A 24,241-nucleotide genomic window follows, 5' to 3' on the forward strand; every position below is an offset into this window, starting at 1 on the left:
ATTTATTATTTAGTAATTATTTATCTAATACACTTTGCGGTTAACATGCATGTATAGAATACTATGACTCTATCATCGTTAGAAAATCTTCAACAATATTATCACAACATAAGTACTTACAGTTTCTTCATGACCACGTTGAAAAGAACTATTTATAAATAATATATGTATTATCACATGACAGACCTTAATTAGATGAAATCTTAATTACTCATTAACCCTTTTAACTGTTTTCCGTTTAATTCTGATTCAAAAATTGCTGCAGTTTAATTCATGATATTTTGAACGTTATAGATTTTTGGTTAAAATTATCATGCACTAGTTCTAACCCTTCATAAATTATAGCAATAAATTGCTATGCTTTTATCTAGGATTAAAGTTTATGTGCCTTTTGATATTTAATAGAATAAATTTATTTCAATTATCCTCATTCAGATTTTTCCTACTCCTCCTATTTCAGAAAAAATCTCTGTTACGTTGTTTTACACATTTAATCCAATTTTATTTAATTTTTTAATATGCCTAGAACTAATATATACACCAGGATTAATATAATAAATAAATATATACTTCACTTTTGTAGTAGTGACAGTTTGATATCTTATGTCATAATATTAATGCGCTTTTCTTATACTATTCGCTGCTTCATCAATATAACTTCTTCCACAATATAATTCATATTTTCTCACGTTTCTGTTATAAATCACTCTGCTTTTAGATGTTCTACGAATAGTTTAATCTGGTTTAACAAGCGAAAGGGGAATTAGTCGATTCTTAACCGTAGTGGAACATTTCCGCATTTTATTTTTATTGCCTCGGAATAGAACTTTAATCTCGCCCAAATATTTTAAAGACTTGTTAATTTTGAGGAAAAATAACGAGGTAATAGTTATTTTGAATAAAAGTGAATTTTGATTTAGTTCTGCATATAAATTTCCGTATTCGGTTATTTGCAGAATTTTTAAATTATATTGTACCTAATGAACATTGTTGAATTGAATAATCACTTATATAGGTATGGAATTTTTTCAAGATACTTATATTAAATAAATATTCATTAAACTTTGCTAAATACGTAGTTTTCAGCGTACTATTCATATAATGGATATTGAGCTTATTATCGATAAATATAAATTCATTGTGACGGGATCGTACCCCCCTAAAATATAACAAATATGAAAATGTTTTTATGCAAGAGCTAACCATCAAGTGGTGCATTAAAATTTGGATCATTGGGAACATTCTTTAATATTTAGTTAGGCACTTTCTCAATAAGTTCCATAAATTACATAATCTTATACTGATATAATTTTTTTTGGACTTAATGTTTTTGTATAGTTAAAGTCTGCTGTATCCTCGTTTATATTTTTGTAATGCACCTATTACAGTATCGTCACTACACTAATATATTAATCATCATAAATGTATATTGTATAATATTTAATAATTTCATCTAATAGTATGTTCATTACAGTTGTAATCTATTTCTGTGGTATTATTTATTCATTACAATAATAAAATGAATAATTTTACAATATTAACAAAATATCATTATAGTTAAAAAACTCTGTATAATAAAACCATATGGGATGTGGAGTCGTGTTAAGTTGTATCACATATAATGCATGAATGGCAATTAAGTGTGTACCCTCCATCAAACGCCGGTAAACGGCTATAAAATGACGCCCACCGAAGCCTGTAGTTGTCTCCAGGAAGTTGTTTACTGTGGCCTCTGTGTAAATTATTTCGCGTCGACTCTAGTGATTTTAGCAGATAAGCCGCGAACCCTTCTGTGAGTGCATAATGTCATCCCACTAATGCAAGGGTCCCTCCCCGACGCAGATGGCACCCGTGCCAATGGTTTTTCATACATCCAATGCTGTTTAGGGTTGTCGAATTTAAGGATAATGTATGGTACCATACAAATATGTATATTGTTTTACTTTTATCATTAATAAATTTGTCAATATTGCTCTTTAGTCGGAACTTCACTGTATATTTCTCACTATATTATTTGAAAACTTTGGTCTAATTTTATATTGTAAGTTGGAAACTGTTTTCGTCCTGGAAGACAGAGAGGGAATAGAGAGAGCATTATAGAGTTTAGAGAACGCAAATTACAAATTACGATAATTCTTTTGGCGTTTCAGTAATAAATGTTGTCAATTAACTTTTATTATACTTTAATTTTTGTATAAAATAATACACGATATACAATACCTTAATTTGAAGTTGGCATAGAACAAATATCACTGGATACCTGCTTAATTTATAAAGCTCAGTAATATTTTATTGTCCTATTATGTTGTATGTCTAACATGGGGTCGTGTACACTAAATACTTTATACCGCCCACTTTTTGAAATAATGTAAACTTTCTTAAAATTTATTCAACAAGGGAAAGTCGTGCGTAATCTTGAAGTAACCAAGACAGCCCTAGCTAAGTATTAGCATTCACTGCATCCCGCGCGATCACGGATTCGGAAGGGGCGAAGGCCCTTGCGCTTTCGTCGACTGTTTTGTCTGTCGTGCGGACGCAATGGTCGCGCGAACACGCTCTCGTGCTCTCAAAGTAGTAGCACGCACGCGCCCGCGCTTTCAACCGTCACTCCACGCGTGACACGAAACTACCGTGACAAATCTTGTTAATGTTTGTGCTGTGCAAAGATTATTTCACATTCTCTATATGATTCTGTTCAAATCCTACCAAAAGTGAACGCATTCAGACGCACCTTAGGTTGTTTACATTATTTGGAGTTAATTCGAGCGAATGTTGTTTAGATGAACCTCTGATTCAGTTTAACTGTGTGACTTAACATGAAACTGAAATTTAAATTTAGCATAAGTATCATGCACTTAGATTTATTTGTTTTACTTTGAAGCTACTGATCATTGCAAGTTGGGCGCGCACTCTCTTCTCACTATCTATTTTTAGTAATCAGTTTATTAATACTACTATAGATAGGAAATAATGGTAGTTCAGTAGAAGATATATTAGTTTATATAAGTATATTGAATATTGTTATGATTTTGAACTGCCGATTGAAGCTACTATATTTTAATATGCTCTAATATTTGGTAGTTTGAATCTTCATCATTTTGACCTGTATGTATTTATTGTTCTATGGGTACTTTTTCAGCCAGCCATGTACAATTCTCTACTTTCCATAGTCAGAAATAGTACGCAAAACTGGAGACGCTAAATTTTTGTTTCTTCAGGACATATTTAGATACCCACTTTGTTGAAGCCTTGTGTACCTGACCTATTGTTACAGTTTCGATTGTATGGATTTAACAAATATTTAAAAAAAACTTGATAAATATTGATCAAAGTTAGTCCAGTATGGATGGGTGTACTCGTCAATAATTAACATAATTGAACAACTAAAATGTGTAAATACATAGATAAATATTAGTCACGACTACAATTACAGATGGGGTAGTTAGAAAGATTAGTCCTATTGTTGTTCTGTAGTTAAAGTAACACTCAACTTTCGTCCTATAGTATAGTAGTTTACTAACCATAAAATCCATTGTGAACTTACCGCCACTTTTCGTATTACATTTGCAAACAGTGACTATCAAATTTAGACCATGAACATAATTTGAATTCACGACCGTTGGCTCTTTAAGATAAGGAGTGGTGGAAAACCACTAGATCACAGATTTCTAAATGGTCCACATTTAGTACAAAAATCCTATAATTTTATATGTGTTCTTTTTATAAACGCGCATGTTTGTTTAATATACTTGCGTAAGTCGCAGGACAAAATATTTTTTTTTATCATAATGAAGACTTTCTAGCCTAAAAATACTACTTGTTTCACTGTACTCCATGTTTCTAAGGCTTAACAAACACGAATGCACTGTAATGAATTCAGAAAATGGAGCATTACACCGCAGACTTGTCTTTAAACGTATTGCTTTAAAACTGACCATATCGAATTGTCGTGTACTGTTATTGTTAAGGATTACATATACGCCACCTTTTCCGCATAAGGCATGTCGACTAATATTTTAGCAATATTTCTGGGGTTAGATAATGAATTGTGAAAATTACTTAAATTTGAATAATCTTTCTACGGGAGTTCTAGCTTTCTTTTTTTGTAAACGTGTGTTAGATTAAAAGAAACAATGTTATTTTCGATACATAAAAGTACTAGAATTATACAGATTTAAGGGACTATTTGCTTGTGGTATTGTCTAGAAAGTATATTTAGCATTAGAATTAAAATAGATACAACGGTTATATATTTAATAACTTGAAATTAATTAGCAGTTACTTTATCATTTTCCTAAACGATCATATAGTTCTACAATGTATGTTTTTTAGCGATGTGACATTATTGACTACAATATATCATGTTGCAGAAAAACAAACCGAATCCGAATATGCTTTGGAGGTTATAACTTTGAGAATACAATAGTCCTTATTTCGATAAAAACTATACAAAATTTGTTTAATTACGTACTTTTTAGAAACATATAAATTCAAACTTGATTACAGTGTATAATATATTATTTCTGTTACATTGTACAGTGTAAAGATTCCTTTACGGTCTCGCAATTTCTTTTTGTATTATCGAGTGGGTATCTGGAACGGACGGGTTAGTGCTTCACGCCCACAGCTCGCCATAGACTGGTCCAGCCGCTTGGGTTCAATAAAACCCTTAACTATACATTAATGTTTTTGAAACGACAACTATAAATAAATACTATTATTTTCATTATGTTACTTTCAGTTGCTAGTAAAAGTGGACTACTATTTTTCATAGTTACAACCAGCAGAGAATAAATTAGGATTAAGTATTTATATCTGTATACTTATAATACAAGTACTTAGTATGTATATATTTTATATATAGTAAATAAGATAATAGTGAAACCTTGTATTATCTGATTACTTCGCTCTGATCCGTATAAATTACCCACATACACGTATATATGTATGTATTAAGTTTTTTTGCGTTTGTAGGTTTATTACTAAGCAATATTGATTTAACTTCATATATGGTATTTGTCAACAAGTGATACATCACTATGATAGACATTTTTTATTCTGTATAAATATTGTAGGTACATAGATTTATTTATATATTACTTTATTTGAAAATTATAAATACTGTGGCCACCACTAAACTATAATATACGTATTATAGTTTAGTACTAGTAATAGTTTAGTAATACTTATATAATTTAAAGAATTACGTGTTGCCGTTCCCACAGTTATTTTCTTAACTATCGGTGCTGGTGCCTTAATCTGTATGTCCTGTTATATACAGGACATACAGATTAAGGATAAGATTTTTCTTTCCCTTTTTATTCGTTTTATTATACAGAACTGTCGTAGGTTAGAAGTAATTATTATTTAGGTGTATGTTACCATACTGTAACATGGGAAATATAATTTGTTTTTTCTTAAATTCGAACGATGTGGAAATTCTGTTACTATCTGTTTATTGCAATAATTATGCCAGTAATTGTTATTACAAGTTATAGTACTCACAAATATTGATATTAAGAACATTAGAAATTACAAATATATATCTGTATATTTATTATATATTAATTAATTACGAATATTATTAAAACACATTTGGAAAAATAATTATATTCATTATTAAATTAATGTAAATAAATGAAACATTATATACACAACAATATTTTTTTCCTGATCATTGCAAAAAGGTATTGATAGGAATTTGTGATTTCTGTAGAGATTGTTAGTATGCTAAGCACAGTGCGTTTATCTCAGTAGGTAAACCAGTTCGCATCGGGTAGGTGTATGTTGGTAGGTGTGCACCTCGGCGCAGTTCTCCGCAATGCAACACTGGATTATGTTTTGAAATACTTTCCTGCTGCAATAATAATAGTGGGAGAGATTGTATAAATAGTCTTATGTTTTTATCATATTTTATTAAAGCAGTTGTGGTATACAAAATTTAAAATATAAAATCTTTATGTACATTGTATTTTATATCATATTTTCTATTATGAATTGATGATATCACTTTTACAATAAGAATTTATAATTATTCAATTTCCCTGACATTTTGTTACATGATATCTAGATAGATTTTGAACCGATGTTATTTAAATTATGATAATATATTAGATTATTTATGTATTTGTTTATATATTACATATAGATTTTAGTCATAATATCAAAGAAATACTTTTTATGCATGTACTAATGCAATTAATAATAATAATAATAAAACTCTTTATTGTGTACACATAAAATAATGAGAAAATACAGTAAATACTAAAATAATAACAAAAGGCGGTCTTATCGCTAAATGCAATCTCTTAATGACAACCTAGAAGAGAGGACTTATGTTAATTAATTCATTACTTATCGAAATTATGACACAATTTTTGGGATCATGACGGATTACTGCACTAATAAAAAAACAAAAAATATAATAACAACGACCAAAACCCGAAATAGTACCATACAATTTTATTACGACAAAAACAAAGTGCCGTGTCGTGTCGTGTCGTAGTCATTTCTTTTACTGCTTTACCGAGCTTACACGATACATTTTTATGTTGTATAACAACAAAATAACTATTAAGTTACAAGTTTACGGCATTATAATGTGGCAATACCACAAAAATTTAACATGTGAAGTGAAATCGCGGTGTATTTGTTTGGCTCAGTGGAGGGTGGTGGAGGGGTGGCGTGACGTCCCCCCAGGATTCTGCGCCCCCGGCACAACAATAGTTCACACGAAATAATCGATAATGTCCATAGCGACCGGAACCCGAGTCATTTTGTATTAGAATTTATTACGACAATGTGCGCGTGCACCGCCATACATTTTTATATTTTTTAATTTGTTTAAATTTGTATTACTGTTACGGTTATATTTTGTTACTGGTTTTAATACGCATTTTAGTATTTGAAGTAAATGCTTTATTTACATTAATATTATTTATAAAAATTATTCTTAAAAACTAACAGTTTGATAATTGAAGGGAAAACTAATAGATTTTATAATATGTTAAGTAGATAAGTCGTATGTTTCAATCTAGAATGATAGGATAATAAATGGCTGGAGAGTGATTATCATATAAATAGTTTTTCGCCTCTGACTTCGTCCAGGTTCAAAAGAAGCGTCAGTCCTTCTGCTATGTAACAAACAAACTCATAATCAGACTTATAATATTAGTTATCATTATCTGCATGAAACGACTTAGATTACGATTTTTAAATACATTATTGTTTAATAGTGTTAAGATATGTGTATAGTGTTAATACAAATATTACGTTTTTTCTTATTGTAATATACAGTTATTTACTATCATAAATACTATTATGTTCTCCTTATTCAATCACTATAACACTTGGATAGTTGGAATACGTCTTTTATATTGAAGTTTTCTTGGATGACATTCAAGAAGGGGGAAGGCGTGATAAATCTGACTTAGTGTCACGACACAACTCAATGACACTACACTGCTGCTCCCACATTTCGATTACTTACAGGTAGTGCATATATGTAATAAATAAATAATAAGATAGTAGGTATATATGAAATGTAAGGTCCGAAAAAATATTTTGTAATAACTCGAATGTTCAAAATATGTACTGTAACGTTCTCATTTATTTAAAAAATGCTAACAATAGGAATAAAGTAAATATGAGTAAAGTAAAGTAAATAATCAGTTTCTGTCTTGAAAAAATAGTAAACAATGTACGAAAGATTATCAAATAATGATATTAGGATTTTAAACTAATATATCTTTTCAATGGCCTGACTTTTTATTTAATTAAATCGAAATGAAATTATATCTTATGTATAAAATTCTCGTGTCACAGTTTTCGTTCCCATACTCCTCCGAAACGGCTTGACCGATTCTCATGAAATTTTGTGAGCGTATTAAGTAGGTCTGATAATCGGCCAACATCTATTTTTCATCCCTCTAAATATTAGGGTAGTTAGTCCACCCCTAAATTTTTTTATTTTTATTTTAAGGCAAAACAACGTTTGCCGGGACATCTAGTAATTATATAAAATAGATGACATATTCTTGAATACGATCAATCTATTTTAAATTTAATAACATAGAAAAGTAGACTTAAGTGTAGAATAACTTTTTGATATATTTACAAATACTCTGGTTTATAGACACTTTGTAATAATCATTGCAGAGTAGGCCATAGGCAAAAGTTTAATATATATTTTTTGGGATTAATCTACTCAAGTTCAACAAAAAATAATAGGAATAAGAAAGCAGAAAGACTACATTTTATAATCTTACTTATCTTTGCATATCTTGGCTTTTACATGTTTCAAAGGATAGATATCGAGAACCGAGTGCCAACGGCCTCTATGTTTATAATGAACCGAATGCCAATCGCCTTGCTTGTGTATCTTTATTTCGCCCCATGAAATAAAAAAGTCTCTGTAACGTTTTATATAACAATATTTCTCTTTATTTTGAATTCTCATCTTTATCATGAGAATTTATATGCAAAAATGCAAACACCGCTTCATTGTGTTATATTGTATGCAGGCTTAGTAACGGAGATTTTTCGCAGTTGAAATTTCACAAAAGCTTTTATTATTGTTATTAACGGCACTCTGATGATATTAAGAGCGGATTTTGCTTTGTAACGTAATACCCGTCTTAAGTTATAAGCGAATATTACTCGTATATTTTGATCTCAAGTAGTTAATGTATAATATTAATACTTTGTAATAACTCCACAATCACGAATCCTTAAAATTTATGCTGTATTTTTTTATTTTGATATAGGTAACTATAACTAGATTGTAAACATTTCTCTATCTATATCTCTATCTCTATCTATATTTAACATTTGATTAACCATTAGTTTGATTAACTAATGGTTAATATAGAAATCTGCTATAGATCACCAGACATTGAACAATATAGATTATCGTAGTCAACGCAATTTATAACTGAAATCCCTACTCTTTAGTTTAGTGGATTCAATTGTATCAAAATTTATGTACCGTTACGGCATGGATAAGCATAAAAATATAAATAATTACTGACCATAGTAGAAATTACATTTATAAATAATATTATAGCATACTTCTGATTTATTGTATGATAATAAAAAAATATCTTTAAAACTATATTCAAGTGTCAATTATTCTCCTTAAAAGTACAATTCTAATATAGTTATTAGCTATAGTTTTAATACATGTTTCCACCTGAAATGTAATCCATCCGTACATTGCCTAAAACATTTCTTTTAATTTCCGTTTAATCAAGATCAAAGCATAATTTGCAACTCAATGACATTGTATTCTACCTTTTATTTTACTGCTGGACAAACTCGTATCTCTCTTGTCGCTTGTGTCTTGAAATATTCTAGTGATGGGCCAGCTCACGCCCCCTCACAAACAAACACCCTGTTTATGGCTGGGTATTGTATGGGCTTAATTAATTTGCTTTCATATAAACAGGCTTTCGACGAAACAGGGACGCTGTGCTGTGAGATGTGTGATAACTGTCATCGTAAAGATTATATACATCCATGAAAATATTATTTTTATACTTTGTAAATCTGCATGTTAAATACATTTACATTTTTTGTGTTATAAGAACGTAATATAAGGTAATATTTTATATGCATTTCTCATAATACTATATTATGGATATTTTTTTTCACTAATGTTGAGAATTTTATTGTCTTGGTTCAAAAGCTCGAAAGTTTAAGCAAGCTTCACGTAATTGTTAGTTTTATTACTATATATAACTAAGCTATTAATTAATGGTTTAGTACTATAATAAACTAGCGTTCTAATTATTTTTTTTGCGTAATTATTTTAACTGTACATGTTAAAGGAACATACATAAACATAGCACCAACTGTACTATATATAGTACCGATTACTGTGGGTGCTCACAGGCGTCCCCAACTGGTTATTGGGTTTTGCATTCTGCGAAATGCATTTGTTGTTTACTATTCTGTACTTACCATTAACAAACATAGGGAATTGTGCGAACTGCACATTCTTTATTAAAATTAGAACTGAATATGTCGTAGGGCGTAAGGGATGATATGAGTAATTTATGAGCGATTACTTTATTAATATTGGAATGAATTCGTTTGTAAATTACAATGTTAGCCTTCGAAGGAGAACGGCGTGAGATTTAGGACGTGATTTCAAAGACTGGTTATTTGAGCTGTTTATATATTGTAATGTAATATACGGTATACTAACCATGAATACTAGATCTTATCACATCAATTAAAATTTCTACATTGATTCTATATAATATAGTTTACCGATTTAAAAACCGATTACCAAGTACTTTCGATTCACTAAAGTAAAGAGTATAAAAGTACTTGTTTTAATTACATGACATAAACGTATTTTTAGAGAAGGATATAGGCTACTATTTCTTTTCCTGTGAAATCACTATGCACGAAATCCTGGATAAAGATCAGTAAATTGTAAATGTGCTTTCATTAAACAAACATTCAGATGAAAGTATTCAACATATGCCTTTCCGAAATATGCGAATAGTTGTAACTTTATATTTTTTTCATTATTATTAACAGGACTGTGGATTCTGGTTATGTAGTTAAGTAATTTATGAGATACCATATTTGGAATATTATACATTTACCATTATATATAATGTTTCACCATCGAAAGAGTGTCTCTTAAATTATAATGCAATGAATATTCGTTGTCGATAAACTTAAACACTCTATTCTCTTTACCTACCCTGTAAGAAATCTGGCATTGAGATAGAATTAATATGTATAGTAGCCATCACACACAGGACATTATGTAATATTATCTTATCTGTGTTATTACTAACCTACTTACGTAGCATGCTTAACTTAAACAACTAAACTAAGCTATTCTGAAAAGCTTAGTACAAAGTGAATACCTTTACAATGAGATATAGTGAAACAGAGTGCATCTCACAAATCTAGATTTATTTAACCCTCACGACCGCACTTGACATCTCACGGGTAGAACTAGATCCTTTTATGGGATTTGTCCATTGTCATTAGATGAGAATAATATTATACTTGTAAGCGAAGCTCATGAATTATTTACCCTTACGTTCTTCCACGTGGGTATGGCAATTTCTTGTCCTCATGTATGTTTATTCTTCTAGTTGCGAGTTTAGCCATGGAATCGTTTTATTATACGATAACAAAGGCCGTTTTGAGTAAGGGTTGTAGTTTCAATTTTCAATAGGATTTTCTATTCTTTATTGTTATTGTAAAGGATTTATTGAGATCACACCTAAGTTATTTTTCCATTTTTATACAATTACAATATTCATTCATCGTGCTATGGAAAAAAATATTTAGAAATAAGTAAATAGTATATCTTCCTTTAAATTGATTGACGGCCTCGGTAGTCTAGCGGTTTAGCACACCGCCTTACTTCCAATGGACGCGGGTTCGTTTCCTCGCACGGCATAAACATTTGTATTCAAGAGTATGATTATTTCTATTGGTCTGGGTGTTTTCTATGTACAATATGTATATATTTACGAAAAAAATATCTATCTATTTGTATCAGTTATCTAGTACCCACAACACAAGCTTTACCTAGCTTAACTTGGGTCTAGACGGCGCTGTAAAATTGTCCTGAGCTTATTATTATTATATTAATTTATATTGCCGTTTTGAATTATAATATATAAATAGATAAAGTACTTAACTTTACTTTGAATGTGAATAATATGAGAAACGTAACAAAAGAATAGACTATAGAGCCATTACTACATGTCATAATATGCCCATAACAATCGCCGTATAAATTAGACACAAAAAGCTCGTTTATGAAGAGAAAGGGCTAACAATAGGCAGTAATGCACGACTATCCGACACATCATGACACGTGCGACAATGAACATTTTTTTATATACGTATATATGTAACTTGTGACCCATCCTTTTATTATTTATTACATCGTGATAGGGCTACCGTATTGTAAGGTAATTTCAATCGACTATTAACACGCTTTTAATGTTTATTCGTTCGGTTATTTGTTTTTCCGTTCGTTACAAACTATAAAAAATAACAAATTATAATTTAATTAATCTGTTTGTATGTTCGCACTAATATTGAATATGACTAAACGGATTTTCATACGGTTTTTATACAACAACAGAGAGTCCATTACAATAGTGTATTAATTTAATTTGTTATGTGAAACATTATCACATAAATCAATAAACATGCAAACCGACAAATATACTAAAAATAATAAAAAATAATAAAAGATTTCGATTATTCTTTATAGAATAGGCTTTAGATTATTGAGTTGAATACAAATTTTGTATTCACATGTATTTATTGCTACAAAATATGTTTGAAATGAAAGACTTTAATTAAAAGAGGTAATATTTTGAAGTTAGTAAAAATACTGATATAATAGAGATTTCTAAAAGAAAACAAACTGAGATGAAGGTTTATCTATACCTGCATAACATATTGACTTGCCCTTCACCTTATCCTTATTTATATTTGTCCCTGAGTCACAGATCATCGTTCAATATGTAGAGCGACAAGAAGAGTTCTTTGAAAAATATGACTTCTAAAATTATAAATATGTTTTAATGATAATTTGAAACAATGAGTTTTCATTAATAACATTCATTTACCTTCAGAAATTATATTAATATTAAATCTTGGTCTTATAAAACGTTTTGGATTTTTATATATTGTAACAATTTACAGGTGTATCTAAAAACACTAAATTATATGAACTGAAAACAAACTAAAAATTCTCAAATATTGTTAATATATAATAATATAGCAAGAAAATAGGACATCATCATGGGCTTTTGTTTCAGCCTTTCAACGTTCATTTAGATTTAATACTCTAAAAATTATTTAATTAAAATTTTGAAATATGATACTAAAATAAAGATACATATTTCGTCTAGAAACAATTTAGTAAAACATTGAGTACATACATATTGAAAATTAGCTCATTCAATCTTTGATGTAAATAAATAATAAAATTCAATATGTATTCAATACAATACCCTGTTTATCTTGATCATAACTATACAGTATTATTGACTTCATACATATGAAATATCTATTGAGACATTCCGTTTAATATTTTGCTTCCATCTCTTAATATGTAGAGTTCTATTTATGATCATAGAAATCGATTACAGTGTTGCCACGTTAGTACCACTGCATATTATAGGCAAAAGTTGTTTCTATTGTCTAGAAAATATTATTAGTGAGGTTAAATTTTAATTAAAAATATTTCATTTGTATAGAATAACGTATCAGACAAGTAGTTACTAATTTTTGTTAAATATTTAAAGATTACACATGAGGTTACATAGGAAATCTACTTATATTTAAGTAGATTTCCTATGTACTTATTTTTTTTAATTCCAAAAATAAGAATTTTCAATGAATTTTAATTAACTTAATAACAATAATTAAAGTACATTGAAAATAAGCATGTGGTTACATCAAAATTAGTAATTTAATGTTTGTTGTAGTGGTTTAATTATTATTGATTTAATAATGTGTTTTAGTGGTTTTAGAACTCCAAACCTGTGGGCTTAATATAACATTGTGGGCAACACTAATGGATTAAAACAAGTTACTTTGAGCAAAAATCAGAGAGGGTAATGAACCGAGTCCTCCTTTGAAACAACACTTGTAATTACACTTTTTCGTCCCATTGTCCTTAGTTCTCAGAACGAGGACAATATGACTAATCGTTATGTACCCTCTAGTCGACCATTATCGTAATTATTGATGATTGTTCAGTTCCCGATCTAATTTTAATGGAATTATAACTTGAATTATTTTAAGTAGTGCAATTGCTTATTCAATACAAAAAAAATACATTTTAAATTATATAGGAATAACTAGGTATTTTTGCTTTTACATGTTAGTTAATGATTTAAATTTGTCATAGTTTGTCTGTTGCTCTTTGAGCAATATAAATAAAGTAAAGGTCCAAATAGCTACAAATTAATTTCATTTAATTAATTAGTAAACAATCTCATTAACTTAAAATATTACTTCTTAAGTCGTTAAGATGTCTTTTGGCAGTACAATTTATTTTACATATTTTACGACTTTTTAAATTTTATAATATAATAGATATTACGATTTAAAGATTTAAGTGATCCAAATCCAAATTGATATTTTTAATATTCATGAATCTCAGTCTAACTTTACATTTAAAAATGCTATTTAATATTTATATTAGTATAGCATCGTCCTGCAATAACAAATATTATATATTTAACGATAAACTAACCAAGCTAAACATATTTGAGGTCGGAGAGATGGTCACAGTAAATTGTCACGTGGTTACTGGCCGGTTCAACCGAACCGACCTTTGGAATTCCTGCGATGGTTGGCATCGAGGACCTGCATTGCCGGGTTTGGTTTGTAAGCTATACATACTGTTTATGCAAGAGGTAGGCAGGTATTCGTATACCGACTGACTCAGACTTGGGTCAAACCGCAATATCTGAATATTTGTGTACTGACTTTGGGTTTACCGCTTTAAAGAAACGCGATTTTGAAGCAGGTAATAACAAAATTTATATTCTATGATTGAGAGACAAAGAAAAAGTATTTACCTACTAGTATTACTAATCCTGTGGCATTGTCCGAGTGAATTCTACTAAAGTAGACTAACTTATTTATTAATTTTAATATAATCTATGTATCACAGATACATATTCTAATTAATACGAAATTACATTCGAAAATCTTGGGTAATTTTTGCTGGAAGAGTAATAAACGTCCATCCATCGTCACTTTCACTTCTTTCATTTTTCAGTTTATATAATTAGTAGGATATTTCATTATATAAATCTGAAAGTTATTTATTTTCTATTTGAAGAAACATTTTAATACTTTTCTTTGTATATTTATTAGAATATTCTATCGTTCTCACGTAGACTGTCCATTACGAATGAAATGTCCGAAATGGTCATTACGAATAAATCCGTATAATGTCTTTATACTCAATTTGCAATGGCAATATTTAGGTGCGACGAATGACTACAAACGACCAATGGTACTACTTTCTTTCTATCATATGGGCTGTATTAGTTTATTAACGTTTACTACTTTGTGTTAATAAAATTAAAATTTAATAATTCATTAAGTACACTGTCTCCTTTCATATAACTAATGAAAGAATACGTACATTTCTTATTCATTTATAAGAATTTAAAAAATGTATTTTTATGTATATTAATTTCAATTTCCATTAGAAATGAAGCTACGATATTGTTGATAAAGTTCAGAGATAGATGTGTTATTATTATTATGAGAGTTAAAAGATTCTTGCAGGTTTTGATAATATAAAACAATGAATAAACCTTTGTTATTGCATCGTTCACTTTTGTGGATATTGCAAAAAAAGTTTGAGATAGGTATAGATGTTGCTAAACTCGAAATCAGTGTTCAAAAAAATATTTCAGAATGCTGAAGAAAAAATAACAATACTTGATAAAAATGTAGAATATGAAATCATAAGTGTATGATGCTTAGTCCAAAATCTATGACAAATAAAATTAAACATCAATAACAAAAACATAACAGTGCCTAATGTGTCCTTAATCTTTTACTCAAAATGTGTTCAAAAAACAATTTCTGTGATAACGATAATAATTTAATAGTGACTTAGTGAATAACAATGGGTAACACAAACTCGGGACATGGTCACCCTCGGAATCAGGGTAAAAGCAGAAAGTCAAGGAGCCTGCCTACTTCACCGGAAGTGAGAAGGTATGTCTATTCTCAAATGTTAACACAACCTTTACATATGTTTTGTACATAATAGGTAAAAAATATATAAGGATATGTATGGTTAGAATCGAGTTAGTATTTACAGGATAATAACAGACGATGAAGTTTTCATTATTTAGGCATAGACCTTATTTTGACTTTAAATCAGATACATAAAACACCGAATTATTAAAAGCACTAGACGATGAGAACTGTAACAAATATTGCAACTACATGTACATAAATTATTGTATGTTGTGCATGAAAATATAATAATTATATATCTATCTGTTAAAAAATTATAAAAATGTCCTTACAGCTACTTTTAAGAATGAAATAGATATGTATATTGTCATCTAATTCAAGTTTCAAAAGTTTTATAAGGAGACGTGCTCTTAAAATTAAGAGAACTTTGCTTAGAACAAGTTTGTAGAATTATACCTATGAACGGAAGACTGATTTAAGTCATGTTCCAAAATTATACTAAGTGAGTTCATCAATATCGTAAAAATGAAAAGCTGGTTCACTCTCGGTAATCTTTGATCTTTTTGATGGATTTCTCTGAAGACTCCAACACAATGAAGGCAGGCATTGTGTGTTTAAGCCCTTGTTACTTTGACTTTTACGACTTGTGATCTAAAAGCTATAAAGGTCGTAGATAATGCAGGAGTGCACTCAAACCGATTCCTAGGATAACTGCAATCCACTAAGATAATATATCTCTAAACAGTTCTAAGCAATTTTTCTAAACAAAATATGGAATATAAAATGCTAATTTCTTTTTAAGATAAATTTAATGTTTATTATTAACCATAGATGTTTTTTATAGCTTTCTCCGAAAGTAAAAGGGTAAGCGTGGAGCTGCAGAATTGCATTGCGAGCCACGGCCTGTTTAGGGCTCACGTAATACGTCAATTGAACACAGTCGTCAGTAGGAGCCATGAGGGCTGAAATTCATCATGTTAGACTAGGTTTAAACTTTTAATGTTTATACATTAAAAGTTGGATTGGAAAATACTATTAGAATGATTTAAATACGATTTAGCGGGCCTTCTCTTTAGAAGGATAGAATAGAATTTATATATATTTTTAGTATCACATCACATGTTAAATATAAGCATGCAAGCAATTTCATAAATTATGGGGCATTTAGTCTACTTGTTATTTTTATATCACATATATCCATTATAATCGTCTAAGTTAATTAAAAGTTTTATATGAAATGATTGGAATGCGCTCCAACAAGAATTGTATCTGTAAATTTAAATCAATCTGATGTGAATATAGCTGTATTGCTTCAAATAGGCAAATATGTACGTATTTGTATTCGTGAATAAAATTCTATAAAGGTAAAATTTCAGCAAAATACGTACAAAATAACATGTTTCGACTCAGAACTGCTGACAGTCTTCATTTCCTATAGAAGCCACCTCCCGGAAACAACCGTCGTTCATGATACCGTTGTTTTGGAAACAGCCGTGCCGTGCTAACGTCACACAAGGAGACTGGAACAATAAATTGAAATCAAATGTACGATGTTTTTACAAATTCTGAATTCTATTATTGAATTAATATTTCATCACATCTTATCATGAGTTTACATCTTCAAATCATTTGTATTTTAGAAGAGTGATTAATTATTCCGACATGAATATGAATACCTAGGAAAAATTTATGTTATTGATGATAAATAAAAAATTAATCAAAAAGTGCCTAATTGTTTCTTGTCATAAAATAAATAAAATTGAAAAAAATTAACACAAAATAAAATTTACTAAGATATAAAACACGTTTTACTAGCGCCATCTAGCGTGCAGTAGTAACATTTTATCAGAGTAATGCAATTCTGCGTAACAATATTGACTGCCACATGTTATATACAACTCCACAAAACTGACTCTTTAAATTAACCAACTGCAAATCATAGCAAGGTATCTAATATTTGTGAACCAGTGATTTCTAGATCACAAAGAGACTCCTTTCAAAGGTCTCGGGTTGGAGCCTATACTTTATATTATATTAATTTCATTTAATTGGAGTATTATTTTCCTTACTTTGCTAAAACTGACTATCAGAAATGTGAAATATTATGATCATATATAGGCTTCGCTTGAATCGTAATTTATAAAATGATATCTTTTTGTAACTTCCTTATACGTACTAATTTAAATATCATAATATGATGTCATTCAATCCCTTATTATTAGACTTGGAAACTAAACTGAATTTCACCGACAAATTATAATATTTAGATACCTATGTACTTATGTATAAAATGGCTTCTTAGCCGGTAGTTTATTATAAAATCGTGACCCACGACCGTGCTTACAAATGGAAGTTGTTATAGGACTCAGTATTCCACGCCTTGCTATTTTGTTCAGACTACTCTTGAATAGATAACTTTATTATTCGTGTTCTTGCAGTAGCAATATTTAAATTCATTTCATACATTCCAGTTAGTACATAGAAGATTGTAAATATAAGATTAAACGTGTGTTCATGCCAAATGAAACTACGGACTAAAGTTGTTTACCATTCATATATCTACAAGTAATAATATAAATTGTTAAAGATAACTCAAAAAACAAATGGTAAAATTTTGGTTAAATAAAATCTGGACCAAATGAGAACCACCAGCTTTTGAATAAAAAAGGCGTCATCAATATCGGGCCACCTAGATGTTGTTTATTATTTTTTAATACTGTTAACGTTAACAGTTTTAAAAATAATACAGACGTATTAAAAATCTCCTTTTTTAAGGTCGATTAAAAATAGTAACCATTTTGAAAAACTGTAGCGCTTCAGTTTTATTAGATGAATTGATATTGCTTTACTGATAAGAAAAGTACATTGCCAATGAGAATTGACGTTGCCGTTTTCACTCTGCTGGGTGCTGACCTCTTCCGTCGTGGAATGGGAACTGTGACAGTACGACTCGATGACGGAAGCGGTGGAACGTTCATTGGCAGTTTGTGTTAAGATATTAATATAAATATACACATTGGGACCTCATTACCTGAAGTACTTACACTGATGACTGATTATAATAATTATTATTTCTAAATATTTATTAGAATCCCGTTTATTCATGACTAACTGACACTGTCCCCGTTTTGCATTTTCATTGCAGCTCCGGTCCAATTTGTTATAATTTGCTTTAGAGCCTATAGCTGTCATCGATAAAACCGCTACCGATCATTCAAATCAAAATCCGATCTGTAGTACTGGAGTTTATACCGAACTTTCAAACGTACAAACGGATAGATGATACGGAAACGGATGATATTTTTCTTTTTAGGGAAAATATGCGAAGATGGTAACACTGCTCTGATTTTTTTTATTCTACGTACTCTACTGCCGATAGTGTAATGCAATACATATCGGTTGTAAAGTGCTAATTAATTTCTCCAACCTCAATAGTTAATTATCGAATTTCTAATACTTCAGTAAATTACATACGAGATGCGTTTAACTATTTTAAACACAAAAATGTTAAATGCATTGTGTTTATATGTAACCAATAGAAGTTTTCATTTAAATTGTATGGGAATAAAGTATCGTAAAACCATGGCAATAATAATTCGTCGCTCGGTCCAATAAAGGCAACCCTCGTCAGTGTTAGTAGTCTCTGAATTGCAGGGTGCCCTGTAGCAATCTAGTTCGACGTAATTGTTCTCTTGAGGTCCTCTGTGATCGCGGTGTATAGTAACAGCGCAGATTACTTGAAATGACAAATTAAACAATTATAGACTAACACACTATACTCTATTTTAATAATAGTAGTCGTAAAATAGAGGTTATTTTTTTATTGAATTTAGCAACATAATTATTTAAGTTTTATATGTTACTAGCTGTTGTCCATGACTACTTCTGCGTAAACTGTCAACCTCCTTTCAGATTATTTTTTAAGATATAAGATAGCCTATACCGTAAAAGAGTAACAAATAGGCATATAGACAGATACACTTTCCGATTTATAATATTAGTACCTATGATAGTATGGATTATTTGGCTATTAGTTATTTAATATATTGTTTTTATTTTTAAATTTATTAGATTAATAGTTTTTTGTATTAGTGTGGACTAAATAGGATTAATTATATATATTAGTCGAAAATTATGACATAGGTATTATTATGTAAAATAATTGATTCTGTTTTTAGGAATTGAAAGATATAGGTACTTCTTATGTTCATTTATTATTCAGCTTCAACTGAAACATTATTAGCATAATTTTAAGTATAAGTAATAACATTTCTTCTGGTGATTAACTATATATATTTACTATTATATATAGTATATATATAGTATATAATTATATAGTTACTATTATACGAATTATAATACTATAATATTTATGAAAAATGATGCGATTATGCACATATATACATATATCTATCTATACTATATTGTATAGTGGGTATCTATAAATATATTTTTTTTATCTACAAAACCCTGTCACGTAATGGGGTGGGTGAGATTGTTGAAAGCTATAGATATATAGATAGATACGAGTAGGTAAACGCTTCACCTGTTCGTTGTCTCCGCTCCCTATCAACACGCTTAATGGGGATTCTTTTGATCAAATTATTGACAAAAGTAGAAGCAATTACGAACAAAAGGTAGATAGACGATATTATGTCCTCATTTTATGATATAATATTGTGTAACAAATTTCTATGAAAATACGAAACGAATGTTGATGTTTTAAAGAGGTGTGTAATGGAAAAACCTAAAATGTTACGTAGTATCTCTAAAGGTATTATTGCGTAAATTATCAAGTTATAAGAAACGTCTTATTTGTGAACTTTTTTGGATTATTGTTGGACTGAAATAGCATTTTTTCGGTTCGATTAGGTTACTGATCATTTTGATCATACTATAATTTATACTAATAATACCTAATATTGTCATTAATCCTATTTTTATATCAATTACTTTACGTGTTAGTCATAGATACCGAATCTTATGGTATTAGTTAATAATATTTCAAATATGACGCCGTGAATTGTACGCTATATATTGTGGTCAGTTAAGTTATGAGTACACATATTAAAAGAATGTTTGTTTCTTTTGTCACCAGGCAAGTGTCTGTGCTGCAGACGTCTATTCCGCTGCCCGCGTCCGCGGCGGCGGTGCGACGTGCCCCCCCAGACAAACGGCCGCTTCCAGCTACCCCCCTGCATACAGGTCTGTACCAACTACCTATTATTGCATTACTTATTGGTATTACGGAGATTGGATACGTGACGCTTATACACACAGCCAGTACACATTTTATTTTAAAATGTGTTTAAGTTTATTTCTTATCGACTTTCAAAAGAAGGAGGTTATATATATATGATCGCTATGTATATTTATGTCAATTCTCGACCGAATTTCAAAATACAAGCAAGCATGTTTTTAGAATTCTTTAGCCAAGAAAAGTATATAATACAAAATATGAATTTATAGTCTTCGATTGTCTATTGAATAAATGCATACCGGAATTTCTTTATTTATAGTCAGAAATTACTAAAAATAATGTATTTATTAATCTTATTGTCCTTTGTGTAATAAGATAGATAGAATATATATAATTTATTTATAACCTACAGTGAATAAGAGACATAAACTTTATATTAAAGAACACATAAGATGGTATGTGTGATCAAAGTTAGTTTGCACATTTATTATTTCATTATTATTTATTAACTATTTCTAAATCTTAACAGACTTGGACTTAATAGAATTTATATGTCAGCATTTAATTTTATTACATGTTAAAGAATTCTACATACACTATTAGTAATTTATAGCTGTAACCCGCAACTGATCTGCACAAACTTTCACCCCCTATTACACCTTCCAAATTAGATTTTGTGATAAAAGATGGCCTGGGTCTGCCCTCGTGATACAATAAAATTTCATTAAGACTCGTTCGTTTAATCGTGAAAAGGTAACACACAAACAGACTTTTGCATTTATATCCAGGGATACATCCGCGTGAAATTTATAGCCTTTGTGTTATTCTGAGGTTAAGCTATGCTACTGTAAAGTTTCATTAAAAACTATTCAGTAGTTTTTGCGTGAAATAGTAACAAACATCCATCCAATGCAGCCTCACAAACTTTCGCGTTTATAATGTTAGTAAGATTTGTTCAGTAATTACGAGTATTTAGTCTTTAAGACGCGCGTTAAAAAGGTCAAAACGGTCATATATACCATCTGTTGTAAATTACATTTTCTGATAGATTTCTGTCTATTAAGAGACAGACTTGTTTAATTAATCCAATTGTTTAAAGACATCCAGCGCTGGGGGCACAACGACCGCTACGGGCGGATACTCGCTCAGCGCGAAATACACATTAGTCTGGAACTTTCTATTATGTCCCTTTATTTGCTTTCTATTTACAAAAGAAGTTATAATAACTATCTACTTTGGAAGTAAATTTAGCTCTTCTTTCTTCCCATGGGTATCGTTTGGAGCTACGTCAGACAACATAAGAGCAATAAACACGCACCATCTTTCTTTAGATGAGAAAAGTTTCAGCTCATGAAATGTCTAGAAAATGTAACAAATACCTAAGTTATTATTCAACAGAATTCAACCATATACAATGATAAAATAAAGGCAATCACAGGAGGAAAACAAATAACCGGCAATTGACAGTAAAAAGACTAATTATCATACAGACAATTAAGCAGAAAATATCATATCATATCCCAATTCTACACTAATTAAAAGACAATTAGTCCTATATATTTATAATATAAGATAGTATTTTAAATTGCGTTTGACCCGCTGATTTTTTTGTCTCAAACAAAATTTGTAATACTGGATGGAAAACATGTCGTATGGCAGTGTTCCATGACATAACTTGGATTTGATAATAGACAGTATAATAATTAAAATATATAGTAACGAGTTTAGGTATTAACGTGAAGTTTTGTGACCAATTTTTACGGTATTCGATTATCACTACATATCAGTATTCATTTATATGTAGTGATAATATGTATATGTACTTACCTAAATGAAAAGAATCTGATTAATTATGTCCATCGATCGACCTCTGAGGAACCCTATTCGTTTACTATGCATCAAACCATCTATTATTTATTATACTTAATCGAAGGCGTACGTACAGTTAGCCTATTCAGAATAATAATATTGTGGTTACAATTCTCGAACAGTAATAACGGCATAGCATAAGGAATAGTCATGTCATGTAATTATATGTGTCTAATAATAATAATGAGTACATTTAGGCATAGTTAAGATATTAATTAGATTCTGCCTTGGCAAGAAAGGCATTATATATCTTTTGATAATTTCTAAATATAAACCTAAATAACCCAATAAACCCAATAGCCCATTATTATGGGTTATTGGGTTTATTGGGTTATATATATATATAATCGTTAATCTAATTTAATCCTGCTATTAAGCAGGATAATTTTCTGTTTTAATACCGATTATGGTTATTAACTAATCAATCAAAACAAACAGTCAATCAGTCAGTCAGTAACTGATAAAACACGAATATTAGAGCAGCTTCAATTTTTAAAGTAAGCTTTCATAATATATTTAATTAAATATTATATGAATTAGAGAACTATTTTAGCCTTAAAGTTTGACGCCAAAATATGGTTTTGGTCTCCATTTATCGGCCGTAAAGTAACACCTGAAGGGATATGACAAAATAAACGGACTAGAATAAGATGCCTAAAGGTTTATTCACTTTCCCTCCGCTCTGATAAGTGTTACTTTATTGCTTGCCCACATGTCGATGGTCGGCGACATACGATGTAGGCATCTCGAGATACTATTTTCTATTTTTATCTAAGTATTAAGGATGTAATATAAAAATTATTCAAACTACCATATTTGTTCATATAGTCACAGCACCACAAATATTTAAAGTATTTGAAATATGGTAGAATTCCAACACTGGAATTATTATTATACTCTATCGATTTCATTTAACAAAAACTGCGCCGAATTGGCGTAAGGTAATATAACCGATTTGTTAGCCCTTAGTTCAATATAGTTATATATATATAAGTTGGATATAGGGTTTATTTATTTCTTTGTTATTTTTCATCCATAAATTATAAGGTATATGATAAGATCTAGTAAAGTTTTCGCCCCGGTTTCGCCCGGGTGTACATGTATTACACATTTAAACCTTCCTCTTGAATCACTCTATCAAAATCCGTTGTGTAGTTTTAAAGATTTAAGCATACATAGGAACGGGCTGACAGCGACCGTGACTTTGTTTTATACTATGTACTTTTACCTACGTCTTATGAAATAATACATTTTAAAAGAATCATTCTCACGATTCGATTATCTCGAGACTTATCTCTCCCCTTGACTTATCTCTCTCTATCATTCGCGCTGCGTAGATGCAGACGCTGGCGCATCGGCAGTTGTCGTGTTCATCTCTCGGCGAACACTCATTGGTTATTATAGTACCTAATTATTAACATTTAACACCATTTAAAAAAAACT

At 29.9% G+C, this 24,241-nt stretch overlaps 1 protein-coding gene across 5 annotated transcripts in view; it reads left to right on the forward strand.

Annotated features, from left to right (window-relative positions):
• The window catches only part of LOC131844583 (protein sickie), a 161,985-nt gene that overhangs the window by 71,096 nt on the left and 66,648 nt on the right, over positions 1–24,241 (forward strand). For 4 of the 5 annotated variants that reach the window (XM_059193496.1, XM_059193497.1, XM_059193499.1 and 1 more), the window contains exon 4: positions 20,828–20,934. In XM_059193496.1, the coding sequence (XP_059049479.1) occupies positions 20,828–20,934 (107 nt within the window). Of the gene's footprint in view, positions 1–2,532; positions 2,650–15,437; positions 15,745–20,827; positions 20,935–24,241 lie in introns of those variants that run through there. The other variant, XM_059193501.1, reaches the window with a different exon arrangement.

Source organism: Achroia grisella, unplaced genomic scaffold (genome assembly GCF_030625045.1).
Source record: "Achroia grisella isolate CSIRO2021 unplaced genomic scaffold, CSIRO_AGI_Agris_v1 utg402, whole genome shotgun sequence".
Classification (NCBI taxonomy): Eukaryota; Metazoa; Arthropoda; class Insecta; order Lepidoptera; family Pyralidae; genus Achroia; species Achroia grisella.